Source organism: Acomys russatus, chromosome 17, assembly GCF_903995435.1.
Source record: "Acomys russatus chromosome 17, mAcoRus1.1, whole genome shotgun sequence".
In the NCBI taxonomy this organism is placed as follows: domain Eukaryota; kingdom Metazoa; phylum Chordata; class Mammalia; order Rodentia; family Muridae; genus Acomys; species Acomys russatus.
This window is the reverse complement of record NC_067153.1, coordinates 42,464,131-42,482,282: the sequence shown is the minus strand read 5'-3', so window position 1 is coordinate 42,482,282 and position 18,152 is coordinate 42,464,131. Positions and strand designations below refer to the sequence as shown.

Below are 18,152 nucleotides of genomic sequence, written 5' to 3'. Positions count from 1 at the left end.
AAAAAAAAAATTAGCTTCAAAAAGAACCCACAAAGCTGGTTATTTATACTACCCAGATCACCTGTACCCAAAGCCTTAGGAAACAGTGAATTACTGTTTAAAAAAGGAATCTAATTTATATTTCTTTTGTATGTATGTGGGCGAGTGTGGGTGTGGGTGCACGTACCATGATACACATGTGGAGGTCTGAGGACAACTAGCAGAAACCAGTTCTCTCTTTCTACCTTGAGAGTCCCGGGGATTGAACTCAGGTCTTCAGACTTGGCGGCTGGCAGCTTTGCTCACTGAACCATCTTGATGGCGCCTATTTACACCATCCCTCATTTTCTCTCTACAAAACTGTTGCACTGTCTTCATATAGAAAGGGAAGGAAGGCACCCTATTGTTTTAAACTGTCAAGATGATGGAGCCTACATTCATATTTTGCTTTTATTTTTCTTCAGAAAACAGCAGATAAGAATCTGCTGGCAGAGCTACACCAACACCCCCCGTTTGATGAAACTAAGCCTAACAGACTTCCCAATGGCATAGAGTTCTGCGACATGGTGGGCAATGTGATCCGGTCTGAGAAAAACACCCTCAGTGGCAAGGTAAGGAAGACAGCAGAGAGCAGGTCTTGCCTTAGGCCAGCCCTCCCTTGACTGTGCACACGTGTGTGTGTGTGTGTGTGTGTGTGTGTGTGTGTGTGTGTGTGTGTGTGTGTGAGAGTGTGAAGAGGTCAGAGGACACTGTGGGAGGGATGGAACCCAGTCGTCAGTATTGGCAACGGTGCTTTTACCTGCTGAGCCATCTCACCAGCACTGCCAGTAAGTTTTGATCATGTGTCCTATGAAAAAACCCGGAGCATTCACCTTCATAGACACAGGCCTGTCTGTGGGCTACATGCTGGTCTGTCAGCCACTCTCTGGCACTTCAGTAAGCCTGACTTCTCTTATCTTCCAGTCAGGACAACTATAGTTTGGATGTGAAGGATCCTCCAACAAGGCTCATGTGTTATTTATTTATTTATTTATTTTTTGGTGTAGTTTTTTTTTTTTTTTTCTTTCTTTTTTTTTTTTTTTTTTTTTTTTTGGTTTTTCCAGACAGGGTTTCTCTGTGTAGCCTTGGCTGTCCTGGACTCACTTTGTAGACCAGGCTGGCCTCAAACTCACAGCGATCTGCCTGCCCTAGTGCTGGGATTAAAGGTGTGAGCTACCACACCCAAGCTTAAGGCTCATGTGTTAAAGGCTGGTTCCCAAATGTAGTGGTCAGGGGTAGGGCTTTGGGGAAGTGACTGGCCATGATGCCCTGCCTTCTTTGTCATTGCATCAATGGATTCCTGATTTGATGGCATAACTGGGGATTGGATTATGCCAGTTTTTCACATTGCGCATGGTTTCAGAGTGGTCAAGTGGATATGTCTCTGTCCATGGCAGTGGGGGGTGGTGGCTGCTGGTTTACATGGTAGTAGATAGGAAACAGGGCAGAGCAGAAGACCCATACTACGATTGGGCTACCCCTTGAGAGCTGTGCACAGAGCTCTGGAAGGGAGAGTGATGATGCCCATAGATGCTCTGTGCATACGTGAGGCAGTGTCAGAGGCAGGCAGCAACTGTGTGGACATCTGCAGAGGGAAGATGCTCAGAGCACTCTCGGCAAGACCACATAGCTGGGCCTCTTCATCTTTTATGGTTGTATCATCTCTGTCCCCCACAAAAGCTCTGGTCTTTTAAACAGTCACCCTCTGTGGTCCTGAGACTCACATGTCAACTGTACTGACTGTTACACCTCACTCCTTTCCCCCATAAGCCATCTCCCTGTCTCTATTTCTCTTACTCCATTTTTTTCTTAACCCCCATCCCTTCCTCCCCTTCTTTCTGGTGCCTTCCTGCTGCCTGACTGTGCTGAGTCAGTCCTATCTGAGTGAGATGAAGAATGAAGGGGTGTGATTCAGTGGCAGACACATGGGCAGCACTCAATAATCTATATTCTATTCTATTCTATTACGGGGCAACATAAGCTAAATTTTCTGCTCCTCTGAGCGTGTGAATAATTGCTTTAGTTTTGACTTACATGTGTTTGTTACTGATTCAGTAGAATCTCATGGCTCTGTCTCTTGCATTTGTGTAATAGCCACACAAGTTTGCAGCTGTTGCTGTCCAGAGATGAGAGGGGGAGGAGGTAGCTGGGTGCCCCCATCCCGAGTTATGGGTTCCCAGTACTGGCTCTGCCACTTGCTTGCCATAACACTTTGGTCCTCAGAGTCCTGACTGTGGGGCCTCAGTCTCTTAGTATGTGATAATACTGTGTGCTCAAAGATTCCAACCAGGTTAAGAGGAAATGTAATGTCACATAGCTTAGGGTCACAAAAATCATGAGGACTCACTGAATAGTTAGGGGCCTTTTTCTTTTCCCCCATTGCTGGGGAATCAGCACTCAGAAGGCTGAAGTAGGAGAGTCACAAGTTACAGGCATAGGTGACATAGTGAGACCCTGTCTTGAGCAACAACAACAGCGGTAATAACAACAACAGCGGTAATAATCACAACAGCAATAATAATAGCAACAGCAGTAGCCAGGCGGTGGTGGCGCACGCCTTTAATCCCAGCACTTGTGAGGCAGAGGCAGGCAGATTGCTATGAGTTCAAGGCCAGCCTGGTCTACAAAGTGAGTCCAGGACAGCCAAGGCTACACAGAGAAACCCTGTCTTGAAACCCACCCCCCCAAATAGTGGTAATCATAGCAACAGCAGTAATAACAACAATGACCACAATAATAATGTGTTTTCTTTTCTTTTCAAGTCTTTCTGTTCAGACAGAGAACTGGAGAAGTTTCTGACTGCTCCTTTTCCCAGCGCCATATGGCTGGATAGCTTTTGGTGGATATTTCATGACAGGTACCAGGTAAATATGAATCTCTATTTCCTCCTTTGCTTAACTTACTTTCCTATGGAACAGAGTCCTGTTACTTTAACATGAGCAACAAGCCCCTCCAATCCCATGAGTCACCTCTACAGATTCAATTTGTCACCTCCCTACTCAGGCTCCTCCCATGTACCTGAACTTCAGCCTTACCCAGTGTCCTGCAGCTCCCCTGAGCTTGAATAGACAGTTTCTACTAAGTAGTGGGTCTAGGGCAGGGGTGTGAGGAGAACTTGGCACCTCCTGGGCCAGAGTTAGGAGCTTTCCTTCACTAACACTTCTGACAGAAGACAAACAGCTTATTCCCCAAAGTATATGAGGTCAGCTCACTGGAGAATAATATTTCTGATGTGAGAGCCGTGATTCACCTGAATAGCAGACCCAGGCCAGGTGTGGTAGTCCATATCTGCGGTCAGCTTGGGGTTACCTGGTGAGGCCGAGGCCATGTCTGATGAAACAGCAAACAAAAAAAGCATGGAAGCCTTTGGCTGCTGCATCAAGGATGCTAGTGTCTCTCTGCCTCTCTCTCTTCTGGCAGCCGAACAAGGAGATCCAGAACAAGCTGTTCGACCGAATAGCCCAAAATTACGCCCGCCTATTGTTCACAAGGGTCTGGTCCCACTATGAAGAGGCACTCATAAAAGTGAGTGTCACCTGCTGCTTAGCAAATACTTCTGCTGGCAAGACAATGCCCCAAACAGACCTTCCATAAAGGAGTAATAAGTATTTGTGCCCTAACTTATAATTTAGCCATTGCAAAGAAGTATGGCCGAGTCTTATAGTCACTGGGGAAGATGTCACAATATGTTCTGAATGGAAAAAAAAATCAATTGAATGTTTTTTTTTTCTTTTTTCTTTCTTCCTTTTTCTTTTTTGTTTTTTGGTTTGGTTTGGTTTTTCGAGACAGGGTCTCTCTATGTTAGCCTTGGCTGTCCTAGACTCACTTTGTAGATCAGGCTGGCCTTGAACTCACAGCGATCTGCCTGCCTCTGCCTCCCGAGTGCTGGGATTAAAGGCGTGCGCCACCACGCCTGGCTTTCTTTTTGGCTTTTGTTTTTTGTTTTTTGAGACAGGGTTTCTCTCTGTGTAGCCTTTCCTGTCTTGGACTTGCTTTGTAGACCAGAATAGCCTTGACTCACAGAGATGCACCTGCCTCTGCCTCCAGAGTTCTGGGATTACAGGCGTGCAGCACCACCTCAACTCAATGCTTTAAAACTATGTATGTATAGCAATCACACATTTCGTAACAAACGACTCAGTTCACGGTATATCACGTCTCTGTCAGTGGTCCTATGAGATTAGATCACACAGAGGTGATAAGCCGTTATAGTTTGTGTAAACACAGTCTGTGATGCTCGTGCAATGATGAAACCATCTATTGACGCAGCTGTCAGTGTGTCCTCACCAATACATGATAACACACACTCTGTGTGTACAAGGACACACGCGCACATCCAGGAGTAGGAAAAAAATCTGGGGAATATTTGCCAACTTCTGAGTAACGGTTATCTCTGAGGAGTGAGGTCATGAGAGATTTTACTATTTTTTTTTTTAAAGAATTAAAACAGTTTGTATTTTATGTGTGTGGGTGTTTTGCCTTTGTGTGTGTGTGTGGCATGTTCACATAGGGCCAGCAAAGAGCAGAAGACAGGGCACTGGATCCCTGGGACTGAGTTACAGCCTGCTGTGAGCCACCATGTAGGTGCTGGGAATTGAACCTGGGTCCTCTGGAGTAACAGCCAGTGCTCCTAACTGCTGAGCCATCCTTCTAGCCCCTTTGGTATTCTAGCTCATGTTTCTGTAGTATTCAAATAAGCTTGTAAAAAATGAGAAGTGTAAACATGTATATTTTTTGTGTGTATGTGTATCTGAACTAAAGAGCACTAAGGGGAAGAAAATATGTCAATATTTAGATAATTTTGCCAGGCGTGGTGGCACACACCTTTAATCCCAGCACTCGGGAGGCAGAGGCATGCGGATTGCTGTGAGTTCGAGGCCAGCATGGTCTACAGAGCAAGTCCAGGACAGCCAAGGCTACACAAAGAAACCCTGTCTCGAAACGACAACAACAACAACAACAACAACAACAACAACAACAAATTTAGATAAATTTTACTTGGGGAAGGACAATGTAAACATGATCCAGGGGGAGTAGACACAAGGCATCCACATTGTGCGTGTGTGTGTGTGTGTGTGTGTGTGTGTGTGTGTGTGTGGTATGTATATGTGCGTGTGGTATGTGTGTGTGTGTGTGTGTGATGTGTGTGTGGTGTATGTGTGTGTGAGTGGTGTGTGTGTGTGTGTGTGTGATGTGTGTGTGGTGTATGTGTGTGTGAGTGGTGTGTGTGTGTGTGTGTGTGTGGTATGTATATGTGCGTGTGGTGTGTGTGTGTGTGTGTGTGATGTGTGTGTGGTGTATGTGTGTGTGAGTGGTATGTGTGTGTGTGTGTGTGTGATGTGTGTGTGGTGTATGTGTGTGTGAGTGGTGTGTGTGTGTGTGTGTGTGTGGTGTATGGCTTTTTGTGTGAGACAGGGTCTCACTCTAGCCCAGGCTAGCTTCAAACTATGTAGTGTTGACTAGCCTCAAATGCTACATCTTCCTACCTCAGTCTCCAAGTGAGAATTACAAGCCTGTGTCACTACACCCAGCCATTAACTGTATGGGTTTTTAAAACTACTACTACACACAATTAAGATATAAATACAGAGCAAGTTTCAGGACAGCTAGAGCTGTTACATAGAGAAACTCTGTCTCAAAAAAAACAAAAAAAACAAAAAAACAAAAACAAACAAACAAATGAGAAATCCACCAAGAAGATATATGGATAGGAGAAAAGTTTACACACACACACACACACACACACACACACACTGAAAATAATAGTTAAACACCCTTGGAGCTGGAGATGTAGCTCAGAAATGGAGTGTTTCCCAACATGCCTAAGGTCCTAGGTTCGGTTCCCAGCATCACACAAAGAGAAGGGGAAGAAGAGGAGGAGGAGGAGAGAAGCCCCTTTAAGCCTGTATAGTGGCTTATGCCTGTAATTCTAGCATTCAGGAGGCTGAGAGATGATTTTCCTAAGTGCTTGGGCTGCATAGTGAGACCTTGTCTCAAAACCAAAGGAAACGGAAACAAAAGCAAACCTGTTCCTGTTGAGGGAGGATGATGTAAGGGGGAAGTGCATGTGCACGTTTGTGGACACAAGTCTCCATATCTTGCTTTTTCCTTGGTTGTGCTCTGGGCAGAGCACAGAAACACTGAACTATAGACCACCGCGGAGGCATGCGGAGGGGTGGGGGGTTGGAGGGATGGAGGATGCTGGCTGAGCAGAGCAGTGTTCCTGAGGAGCATCCTCAGTGACCCCAGGGGAGGCAGCCCAAGGCAGAGTGGAAGGCAGCCGGGTGCCAGTGCTGGGAAGGAGTTTGGTCACAGACCCTTGGCTCTACTAGGGCTCTTTCCTAAGGCAAGCGACACTGGGACTGACGCTGAGTTCTGCTCCTTCCCCAGAGGCTTCCTTCACTTCTGAGCAAAGGCCTGTACACCAGCTTCTGCTGCTGCTTCCCCCAGTCCTGGTTCAACACCCATGAATTCAAGTCGGAAATCTGTAACACCATGGACCTGTGGATTTCAGGTGAGAAGGGAGGGGCTTCCTGCCAACCAGGGGAAGAACTTGGTGCAGGAGGCGGGGTGTGTTCCCTCTCCATCAAGAGAGCTTTCCTGGTCTCTCCTTAACGGTAATATGCTTGGGGTTGAGATGCTATGGCAGGGATTTTGTGAGGTGAAAGCCACGCTGAACTCGTGGCAAGACCCCACCTTAAAAAAACGCCATGAATACAACAGCCAAAATGAACTATAAAGAAAGTTAAAGCCCGGGCATGATCCTGGCACTTGAGAAGCAGAAACAGGAAGGTTGCTAAGAGTTTGGGCTAGCCTGGGTTACATGGGGAATAACCAATAGGAACTGAGACCCATCTCAAAACACCAGAGAGGAAGGGAGAGGGAGGGAAAGAGGGAAGGATGGAGAAAAAGGGTGGGAGGGAGAGAGAGAGAGAGGATGAGAATGAGAGTGGGAACTGAGCGGCAGTCCAAATTCCCCTTTCCTTATAGACAGTTCTGAGAGGTGGCTGCCTGACCTGAGCATCTCCGCCCACCCCACCCCACCCCATCCCCATCTGCAGGGAGCAAGGCATCCTCTCCTAGGATGCCGAAGTGTCAGCTGGGTCCTGTTAGTTACCCACGTGTCTCAAGCTGACGGACCCCAGAGCAGCATGACCCACGTGGCCACCACAGCCCACTTCAGCACACGCTGTGCCAGCTGCACACACCTCACAGCTGCCTTCACCCCTCCCCCACATCTTCGTCCAAAGCCTTCTTGAGGTCACTGAATGCTGCTATTTATTGTGAGGGTTTTTATGTTTTTTTGTTTTTCGTTTTTGGTTTTTTCTGTCTAGATACTGTGAGAAATGGGTAACTCTTACATTTTATGTTGGGGGCAGTAAGTGACGACAAGGTCACTTCCTCATAAGGAGCTTTACAGGTGCGGTAAGGAAGCATGGCTGGGTCACAGGGGAGAACAGGAAAGCTTTGGGGGGAATCTCTGTACAGGCTGCCTAGCACTCACCGCCTTCTTCCCACAGGAGTCACACAGAGGCCATTTATCTACCTGCCAGGGAGATGTACCTACTAGTGTGTGGTGTCTCCCCAGGAGAAGCACATCAGAGATTCAGTGGCCAAGGTTTTCATTCAGGGTGATCATGGAGTCACCTCTGTCTCTCTCTGGCATCACAGTTCTGGAAGGCCAGCGTTCAGCTAAGCCATACTGTATACTGACAGCCAGGAGCAATAGTTCACCCACTAGAAATTGTTTACTTTAGGTTTTTTTGTTTGTTTGTTTGTTTGTTTTTTTAGAAATAGTTTTATGTCAGGGTAAGGAACTATTTGCTGCCTGTGTTCCGAGACTCCAGCTAAGGCCTGGCCTTGCAGGACTTTCTCAGGCCAGCAGCCTTGGGCCTGCTGCATCGACTCTTTGCTGCACACCCATTTAGTCCTCTGACAAAGGCCAAAGAAGTCTGAGAGCAAACATGTTTTATTGGGACCCGGGGTGGTGAGGTCTTGGGTCACCGTGGCGCTCTGCCTTTCATTCCCCGCCTTCTTCTTGCTGTTCCTTCTCCTTGTTGATGTTTTTGTTTAACCAATCACCAGAAATAAACCTCCTGTCCACTCACATTGCCCAGCAAAGGCTGCAGCACTGCACATGGCTCAGCTTTCTCCAGGGACCCTTGGAAGTGTGAGCTTAGCATAACAGTGTGTTGAAGAAACCCTCACTGGGTACTTAACTGCTGCCAGGTCTAGCAGGGGGCACTGGGGACGTGGACATGACTGCCCCTGCCCCACCTCCTGGGGAGGGGAGCTCATGGTCCAGCAAGAATAAGGTATGACAAGCAGGGAACCAGGCAACCAGGCAACCGCTGCATCTTCATTAGCACTTGTCACAGAGCCACGCACCGAGGTACCAGAAGATGGTGGGGCAGGTGGCATTGTCCCTTTGCTTCAGGTGAAGAAACCCTCTAGAGAGGAAGTGACAAGGCCAGGATAATGCCAGTAGCAGATCTCAGGCTCCCTGTAACCAGGAGGCCCGAGGCCTCTGCCTCCCCTTGTCCTGATCCATTCTCATGGCTGCAAGTGTCCATCACAAGTCTTGGCTTCTTTCAGGGACATATCCTTGCCCACAGAGCTATAACAATTGGGACTACTCAGAGCTGGATCCTGAGAGGTTCCGGAGAGAAGAAATGATGTTACAGAGCAGTCGTCTCATAAGGGGTAAGTTCCCAGCTGCGGCCCCCTAACACAACCAGCCACCATGTAACTGAGGCAGGGGTACCAGGACATTGATGTCCCCACCAGATCATCTCTCAGACCTTCAGACTGGCCACTAAATAAATAAAACATTGAGCATTTATGCATTGTATACGAGGAATAGGATTTTACATTTGGTGGAAAGGCTGGGGGCAGCCAGCTTGGTGTCCTAGCATGTACAGGACCATGGGCTCCATCCCCCAGAGTTATAAGCAAACCAGCAAGCCCACCCTCTCGTCTATTCTCCCATACTGTATCGGGTCTGTATGTTCTAGCATCGCCCATGAGGTCTGGTGTGTTCTATATGCTGTACAGTCCGTTGTACTGTAGAGTATGGAAAGTTAGTTGGTAGGAGCCTATGAGTAAAGTGGTTCTTGGGACTTGCTGGAACCCCTGGGCACTGTTTCATCCTCATGACAACCAACATGCGTGTCACAGACAAGGACCCTGATGGTCAGAGGAGTAGCTTGCATAATAGCGACCATGTCATGTTATAAACATGTCTTGGTGGCACATACCTCTAATCCCAGCACTCAAGAGGTGGGGACAGGAGGCTTTCTTCAGATCTGAAGCCAACTCGGTCTACTACAGAACAGAAAAATCTCCTGCCCACCTGTCGACCGCACTGTGAGTACTCTGACTACAGTTGGTTGGCAGTGGTGTTTCGCTTTGGTGGCTGGTTTGGGAGTCGGTGACAGGTCATGTCATGTCATGTCATGAGCTCTGTGAGCCAGGCCCTGTGCTGACAGAACCACTGGGCATGTAAGCCCTGCCTCTCCTTCTTACCCAAGGGCTATGGAGGCACTTCAGCTACTACATGTGGGGTGCTCCTGCCTTGGGTGGAGACAGGGTTGCAGAGGCCACAGGGAGCAGTGCCAGGCCCTAACCCTGACAGTACAGAGTGTCCACACTGAGATTTGAAGGTAAGCGTTTCAAGCAGGCAAAGGGAAGACCAGCGCTGTAGAAGAGCTGGGGTTTCAGTTGTCAGCTCTGAAGGCTGACTGAGACCCACACCACCTGCAGCCACAGTGCAGCTCAAGTCCCATCTTGGGGTTCCAAGGAAGATCCTTCCTGTCCCCTTTTGCACAGAGCAAGCTGTAGCGTCTGTCTGGAAATGGTAACAGCCACCTCTGTCTCAGGACCAGACTCTGCCACCTGTCACTGTTCCAAGCAAACAGATGTGCTTTCCTTAGTTAGCAGATACACACGGGGATTTTTTTTTTTTTTTAAGTTATGAGGGGGAAAAAAAATGAAGAAACTAGTCCTTAAATTGTCTTTATTCTTGCCTCCAATATTTTTTTGATCAATTGTAAGTTTAACAACTTGTCATATGATAATTTGTGTATTTTGGTGGTTTCAGCAAGTGTGCTTTAACTACTAAGCAATCCCTCTCATCCTAGATTTTCTTTTTTAAATCTTTTGTTCAGCTAGACCTTCTGGCACATACTTCTTTTTTTTTTTTTTTTTTAATATTTATTCTTATGTATATGAGTTATCTATCATCAAACACACACCAGAAGAAGGCATCAGATCTCATTATAGGTGGTTGTGAGCCACCATGTGGGTGCTGGGAATTGAACTCAGGACCTCTAGAAGAGCAGCCAGTGCTCTTAACCACTGAGCCATCTCTCCAGCGCCCCCTGGCACATACTTCTAATCCCAGCAGTAGGGAAGATGAGGCAAGAGGATTGCAAACTAGAGGCCAGCCTGGTCTACACAGAGAGTTCAAAGCCAGCCCAGGCTAGTTAATAAGGGCCTGTTTCAAAAGCAAGCAAACAAAACAAGTGTAGTGGGGTATGCCTTTAGTCTCAGTACTTTGGAGGCAGAGGCAGGTGGATCTTTGTGAGTTCGAGGCCAGCCTAGTTATAGTCAGAGTTATATAATAGAGAGACTCTGTCTCAAAAGAAAAATGAAAGCGAAAATAAATGGTACTTACTTGTTCAGTTTCTCGGGATTCCAGTTTTCTATGATGCCACTGTAGGTTTGTTTTGTTTTCCTGTGCACTGTGCCCTGGACATGTGGTCTTGTAGACGTTATTCTTCTATTTATTTATTTATTTATTAGCTGGAGTTACAGACAGTTGTGAGCTGCCATGTGGGTGCTGGGAATTGAACCCGGGTCCTTTGGAAGAACAGCCAGTGCTCTTAACCACCGAGCCATCTCTCCAGCCCATAGACGTTATTCTTTGGCTAGCTCATCAGCTCTGCCTTCCTGAGCAGAGGCCCGTGCTTGCCTGGGGCCAGTTCTGATTTGGTTCTGCTCTTGCCAGCGCTTGCAGGGGCATTGTCTCGGCGTTCCCACAGTCTCACGTGGTCACACACCACAGAGCAGCTTTTCTGTCTCCTAGGAAAATATTTCTCCCTCTTCACTTGTAAGAAGGCCTCCATCCAGAAGGCGGAACAAAAGAGCAAGAGACTCCGGAACCTTCCGGTGAGTGAGGAGCACAGACGTGGGCCCCAACCTCCACAGCGCCCCCAAGCACAGACAGAAAGGGGATGGCTGAGGGCCAACTGCCCCCTCAGAAATCAGCATCAAAATATTATTCAGTGTTTGGGCACTGCCTCCACAGCACCCAGGACAAATAGGTTTCTTTGTACTGAAACACAGAAAGCCTTCTGGCATTTATTGCAAGAACCCAGCTGAGAGATCCCATCTTCTGTCCTGGAAATAGAAACAATCAAAAACTGGAACCTTGGAAGCAGCTGACATGCGGATGGTGAGCCAGGACAAAGGCAGCATTTGGTAGGCTGAGCTAGAGCCTCTTGCCATGAACAGACAGCTCCCCATCTGCTCGGGGAATGCAGCTGGCTGCAGTCAAAACATTCCCAAGAGCTCAGAATTCAGTCAGGGCACCAAACCACAATTCCTCTGAGACCAACCCGTCATCTGTCCTTGTCTTGCTAATATACTGAGGACTTACAATAGATCCGGCTTCTTCTGTGACTCAGGTGTAAGTCTCTCGGGAGCCTGTCAGAGACTCAAGTCTTCCATTCCTTTAATGGGTTTTAAAGAAGACGGTGGAAGGGCAGCTTCTAGAAAGAGGAAGTTGAGTGGGAAGATGGCTCTGTTGACAAAGTACTTGGCATATAAACTCAAAACCAGAACCACATATGTGCATGGGTTCCAGTGGGTACGGTGCCATGTGCCTGTTAACTGAGTGCCGGGGAGGCAGAGGCAGCAAGATTCCCGATCAGGGGTCTCTGGTCAGTCAGTTTAGTCTAATCATTGTGTTCCAGGCCGCTTGAGAAATCCTGTCTCAGAAACAGTGTTCTTGGGGACTGGCTGTCCTAGATGTCCTTTGGGAAACAGTTCCCCCTGTCAGCCATCCTCCCAGACACCAGAGTCTGTAAGAGGCAGTTCCTTGAATTGTTTATTCTGTCTTGATGCCTGGGGCAGGTGTGATGCATGGAAAGGTTGGAGAGAGGGCAACAGTGTGAGCCTTTTATTCTGGCATATGTGTAGCGAGAAAGAGCATGCATGTCATAGATGGCACTCCCAGCAGGTGCTATGTGAGCTGGGAACCAAAGAGGTTATCTTAGTTAGGACTTTATTGCTGTGAAGAGACACAGTGACCATGGCAACCCTCACAAAGGAGAACATTTAACTGGGGCTGGCCTACAGTGCCAGCGGTTTAGTCCATCATTTTCATCGCAGGAAGCATGGCAGCATGTTGGCAGACATGGCGCTGGAGATGGAGATGAGAGTTCTATATCTTTTTTTTTTTCTTCTTGGTTTTTCGAGACAGAGTTTCTCTATATAGCCTTGCCTGTCTTGTTCTCACTTTGTAGATTAGGCTGGCCTCGAACTCACAGAGATCCACCTGCTTCTGCCTCCCTGAGTGCTGGGATTACAGGTGTGTGCCACCACACCTGGCAAGAGAGTTTTACATCTTGATCAGCAGGCAACAAGAGGGGATTGTGGGCCACACTGAATGTAGCGTGAGCAATAGGAGACCTCCAAGCCCACCCCCAAAAGGAATGCACTTCCTCCACCAAGGCCATGCCTCCTAATCGTGCCACTCCCTATGAGCCAAGCATTCAAACACATGAGTCAGTGGGGGCCATTTCTAGTCAAACTTCCACAGGAGCCACTGGGGGAATGAATGTGAAAGCCTTTTGGGAAGCAGGAACATGTGCAAAGGCCCTGAGACTGCAAGAAAGGAAAGAAGAGAGGGTGGGAGGGAGGGAGAGAGGAAGGGAGGAAGGGAGGGAGGGAGGGAGGGAAGGAGGGAGGGAGGGAAAAGAAAGGAAGAAAAAGAGAGTTACTCCAGGAACAGGGAGAAGGTGGGAGAGATAGCTTCACGAGTGAGGGAAGTCGAGGCAGGAGTTAAGGCTGAGGACATGGACTGGCCAGTTCTCAGAAATGTGAGGCTGCACCAGATTTTCATATCCGTTCGTGTAGTAATGGGCTGCCGGGCCACTTCCATTTGCCCGCTGGCAAGAGCAGCCGTAAAGACACTAGTGTGGTAGATGTGGGTGTGTAGTGGTCTGGGTTTCTGCTGAGGGGTGAAGATCATACGGCTGTTTTATTTGTAATATTTTCAGAAACCTCTAAGCTGGTTTTCATAAAGGCTCTATTGATTTGTACCCCATGTCCGCAGCAATTCAGGACTCCTCTCTCTCAAATTCTCTCCATCATTTGTTGTACAGGCACATGGCCACAAAAAAAAAAAAAAGATATTTCCTTGACTCCCCTACATCTACGCATAGATGCATGGCTGTGGTTGGTTGAGTCAATGAGATACATGGCTGTACCATGTGGCTGTGTGGGGGACCCTTCCTTACTTTAAAAGGCTTATATGGATGTTTCACAGTTTCTCTTCCTAACCAGCTGCCTAGAGTATGAATGTGGTGACTGGCGCTCCTGCCACCATCTTGCTCTCTGAGGGCAATGTCCTTAAAAGTAAACCAGAAAGTAGGAGATGTCAAGTAGCACAGCGGGAACACTACATAAGCCAAGGGTTGTTTGTCTCCTATCTGTGGGAGAGTGGGTTCTACGTGGTTTGAGCCACTTGTCCTGCTAATCTGGGAAGGCTCCAAGGCAGGGACTAGATTTCAATGATTGCCTAGCACCAGATACCATAGTAATTTCTCAAAGAAATGTTAATGAGAGCCGGGCATGGTGGCGCACGCCTTTAATCCCAGCACTCGGGAGGCAGAGGCAGGCGGATCGAAGGCCAGCCTGGTCTACAAAGTGAGTCCAGGACAGCCAAAGCTACACAGAGAAACCCTGTTTCGAAAAACAACACCAAAAGAAGAAGAAGGAGAAGAAGAAGAAGAAGGAGGAGGAGGAGGAGGAGGAGGAGGAGGAGGAGGAAGAAGAAGAAGAAGAAGAAGAAGAAGAAGAAGAAGAAGAAGAAGAAGAAAAAGAAATGTCAATGAAGGTCACGCACTGACAAACGGCTTAGCATGGCCTTCATCTTCAAGAAACCCCAGGGAGCAAAGATGTTCAGTTACTGCTCCAGATCCCTAGCAGCTGAGTGACCCCCATTGCTGCCTGAGCCCCACCGCACATCATCCTTTCTCTTTGCTATGGTCCTAAAACTGTTAGGCTGGGCCAGAAAGCTCTTCTCCCATCTGTGCTTTTCACTGAGAATGGTGGGGTATAGCTAAGGTGCAAGTAATTCTCTCATTCCAGCTTGGCTAACTTTATTCTCCCCTCCCCTCCCCGCCCCTGCCAAAAAAAAAAAAAAAAAAAAAAAAAAATGTTCCCTTGAAGCCTCTTGGTTTACGTGCAACCCTTGAGAGAGGCGTTTTGGCGAAGCAGACCCCAGAGGAGAGGTCACGGTGCCACCATGCCATGAAAGGTAAGCAGGCTGCTGTGGAGGGCAAGGCTGGCTTTTGTCTCAGTTAGTGTCCTCAAAGTCCTGCTGCACGGATTCATAAGTTGCTTTGCCCTTGGCTTTGACCTGTGCCTTAGCATCAAGGAATAGGAGAGGGGGCTGGAGAGATGGCTCAGAGGTTAAGAGCACGGCCTGTTCTTCCAAAGGTCCTGAGTTAAGTTCCCAGCAACCACATGGTGGCTCCCAACCATCTATAATAAGATCTGGTGTCCTCTTCTGGACTGCTGGCTCACATGCAGGCAGAACACTGTGTACATAATAAATAAATAAACCTTAAAAAAAAAAAAAAAAGAAATAGGAGAGGGTGCATCGGTTTTTCGTTTGTTTTTCTGTTTTTGGTCATGTAAGCACCTCAGTGCACAAGACATCCCCCATGACAAAGAGCCCTCTGCACAGCTGTGAGGGTTGCCATGGCTCCCAATCCTGCTGATTACATCAGCATCGTGGGATGCAGTTGTACTTCCTTTGCATCCTTAGCAGCCTGAGGAGTTTCCCCTAGAGTTTGGGGACCATTAATCAGTCCAAACTAATATTCATGGCTACTATGCTGAAAAGAATTCCAGGATCTATCAGTACAGCAAAGCAAAGATAGAGGTTTTTTATTAAAGACACACACATACACACATGATTCTTTTTATTGGGGTGTAAGAGAAGGGGAGGAGAGAGAGGTGCAGATGCCCTCAGAGGCCCAGAAGAGTGCATCAGATGCCTGGAGCTGGAGTTCCAGGCAGTTGTAAATCACTGTAGCCAGGTGCTAGGAACCAAACTCTGGTCCTGTGGAGCAGATGCAAACACTCCTAACCACCAAGTAATCTCTCCAGCCACTGAAGATATTTTAACATAGGTTTCAGGAGGAAAGAGAGAGTCAGAAGAAATGAAGAAATGGAAGTACACCAGGGAATATGAGTGCAGGCTTCTCAAAGAGGGGCATTACCTATTATCATATTACCAATAATCATATTTAAGATTTTTTGGAGGGGTTTAAAGTTCCTGTCTTTTTTTTTTTTTTTTAAGATTTATTTATTATGTACATGTCTGCACACCAGAAGAGGGCACCAGATCTCATTATAGATGGTTATGAGCCACCATATGGTTGCTGGGAATTAAACTTAGGACCTCTGGGAGGGCAGGCAGTGTTCTTAACCTCTGAGCCATCTCTCCAGCCCCTAAGGTTACTGTCTTATCACTAGGTGGTCCTCAAAGGACACAGGAGTACAGCTGATAGCGTGAAAGCCCAGCCCACAAGGACTAAGGAGATAGGATTTTTTTTTTTTTTTTTTTTTTGGTTTTTCGAGACAGGGTTTCTCTGTGTAGCCTTGGCCATCCTGGACTCACTTTGTAGACCAGGCTGGCCTCGAACTCACAGCGATCTGCCTGCCTCTGCCTACTGAGTGCTGGGATTAAAGGTGTGCGCCACCACGCCCGGCAGGAATTTTTTTTTTTTTTTTAATTCTTTCCTTGCTGTGTAGAGGAGGCTGGCCACAGACTCATGGAGTTCTGCGTATTCATGGGACACACTCGGCAAGGATAAGTCCACTGTAAAGAAGCTAAGTTTTGTCAAGGTTCCATGCTGCACCTAGAGAGGTGAATGAGTCTCTGTGCAGGGTCATATGCATTCAGGCTGCATTAAGGCTGCTGCCTTAACGTAAAGTGCCTGCATTTGAAAGGAGTGTTGACGGTTACCAGCCTTTCCAGCATACAGTGGAAAGTAACCACATAAAGCGGTGGTGTTGGCTTTCTTGCTTCTTAGCTGGCGAGGTGTCAGTCATACTCTGGAGTAATTGGGCTCCCCTCTCTTCTCATGTCCTCATAATTTCCTGTCTCTCTTACTTCAGTTTTAGAGCTTTGAATTAAAAAAAAAAGATTTGCTTATTGTATGTGTGTGGGTGTTTTACTGCTGGTGTGACACTATCTCTGTGTCCTTTTCTCAGTAAACATGAAGGTAATCTATTTTTAGCACCTAGCGTGAACCTGGTACAGAACAGATGTTCAGCAAGTATTTGCGGAATGGAACAAAGGACAGACAGATAGATGGGCCGACATGGCCTATAGCTGTGTGTCTGGCTAAGAAGCAGGTGGAGTCATCTGGCTCCCCTGTCACTCCAGAGTTCTGACATCTTGCAGAGATCCCAACACACCAGGGCATTTTACTCTAGCAGGAAGCTGAGACCCACCCCAAACACTTTTTTCCTGGGCAAATACCCACGATCACTTTCTTGTGGTATCACATTGACAGATTACTTCATGCCAACCCTGTTCTCCAGAAGAGCCACGCATCGAGTCAAGAGGATATCAGAAGTCAGAGCGTGCTACAGTACATTTCTGAAAACGGTGAGCACGTGATTGGAAGTTTTAAATCTGTTTTATTGTTTTTAATTATGTGTGCTTGGGTGTGCATGTGTGAGTGTGTGCATGTGAGTGTGTGCATGTGTGCACATGTGAGTGCGGATGCTCTCAGAGGCCAGAAGGTGTCTGATCCCCTGGAGCTGGAGTTATAGGCTGTTGTGAGTCACCTGACAATGATCACTAAGAACCAAACTTGGATCCTTTGGAAGAGCAGCAAACACTGTTGGCTGCTGAATGTCTGAGACTTAAGAGGAGAGGTGATTTAAAGGAGGCGTGGCTAAAACATCTTTGTCTTACTAAGGAAGTCATCAGGTAAGAGCTGGGGTGTTTCTGATGCAGACCAGGTAATGTCCTCTGCTCTCCTAAGGACGATTCCTAGGTTAAGACACTCACTGGCCAGGCACGGTGGTGCACACCTTTAACCCCAGCACTCAGAATGCAAAGGCAGACGGATCTCTGTGAGTTCTAGACTAACCTGGTGTACAAACAGAATGAGTTCCAGGACAGCCAGGGCTACACAGTGAAACTTGTCTCAAAAGAACAAAAACAAAAAAAGACACACTGTCTGAATGTTTTGTCTGCATTTACGTTTCCCGCTGGAGCCAGGTGTCGTAGCTCACACCTGTAATCCCAGCATTTAGGATGCTGACTTGGGAGGACTGCTAAACATTCCAGGCCAGCCTGAGTTACAAAGTGAGTTCTAGGCTATCCAGGGCTACAAAGCCAGATCTTGTTCTCAGAAGGTCTAAATAAATACTTTTTTTTTTTTTTTCCGTTTTAAACTCAGATCCCTGTGTGTAAACAGCTGTGAGCCTGTTTCTTCTCTGTTAGAGAAACAAATATGTCTTCTCAGTGGGTTCGGATCTCAGTGCTGCCTCTCGCCTCTAGAACCGTGGTTCTCAAACTGTTGGTTGAGTTTTAGGAGGGTTGCACAACCCTTTCACAGGGGCACAAAGCAGATAACCTTCATATTCGATATTTACATTATTATTCATGACAGTAGCAAAATTATAGTTATAAATTAGCAACAAAAACAATTTTATGGTTGGGGTCACCACATGAAGAAGTTTTTAAGGGGTTGCAGCATTAGGGAGGATGAGAAGCACTGGTCTAGAAGACAGAAAAGCCAGCTCAGCATCTTTGGTCCCTGGTGCTAACAGCTGCTGGATCTGCTCTATGGACAGAAGGAAAGGCCTGGAACAAGCAT

At 47.3% G+C, this 18,152-nt stretch overlaps 1 protein-coding gene across 1 annotated transcript in view; it reads left to right on the top strand.

Annotated features, from left to right (window-relative positions):
• The window catches only part of Fam227a (family with sequence similarity 227 member A), a 52,833-nt gene that overhangs the window by 19,560 nt on the left and 15,121 nt on the right, over nucleotides 1-18,152 (top strand). Inside the window, exons 6-13 of the mRNA XM_051159992.1 lie at nucleotides 444-590; nucleotides 2,781-2,882; nucleotides 3,439-3,543; nucleotides 6,409-6,532; nucleotides 8,614-8,721; nucleotides 11,105-11,187; nucleotides 14,476-14,563; nucleotides 16,836-16,930. Coding sequence (XP_051015949.1) covers nucleotides 444-590; nucleotides 2,781-2,882; nucleotides 3,439-3,543; nucleotides 6,409-6,532; nucleotides 8,614-8,721; nucleotides 11,105-11,187; nucleotides 14,476-14,563; nucleotides 16,836-16,930 — 852 coding nt within the window. The remainder of the gene's footprint in view (nucleotides 1-443; nucleotides 591-2,780; nucleotides 2,883-3,438; nucleotides 3,544-6,408; nucleotides 6,533-8,613; nucleotides 8,722-11,104; nucleotides 11,188-14,475; nucleotides 14,564-16,835; nucleotides 16,931-18,152) is intronic.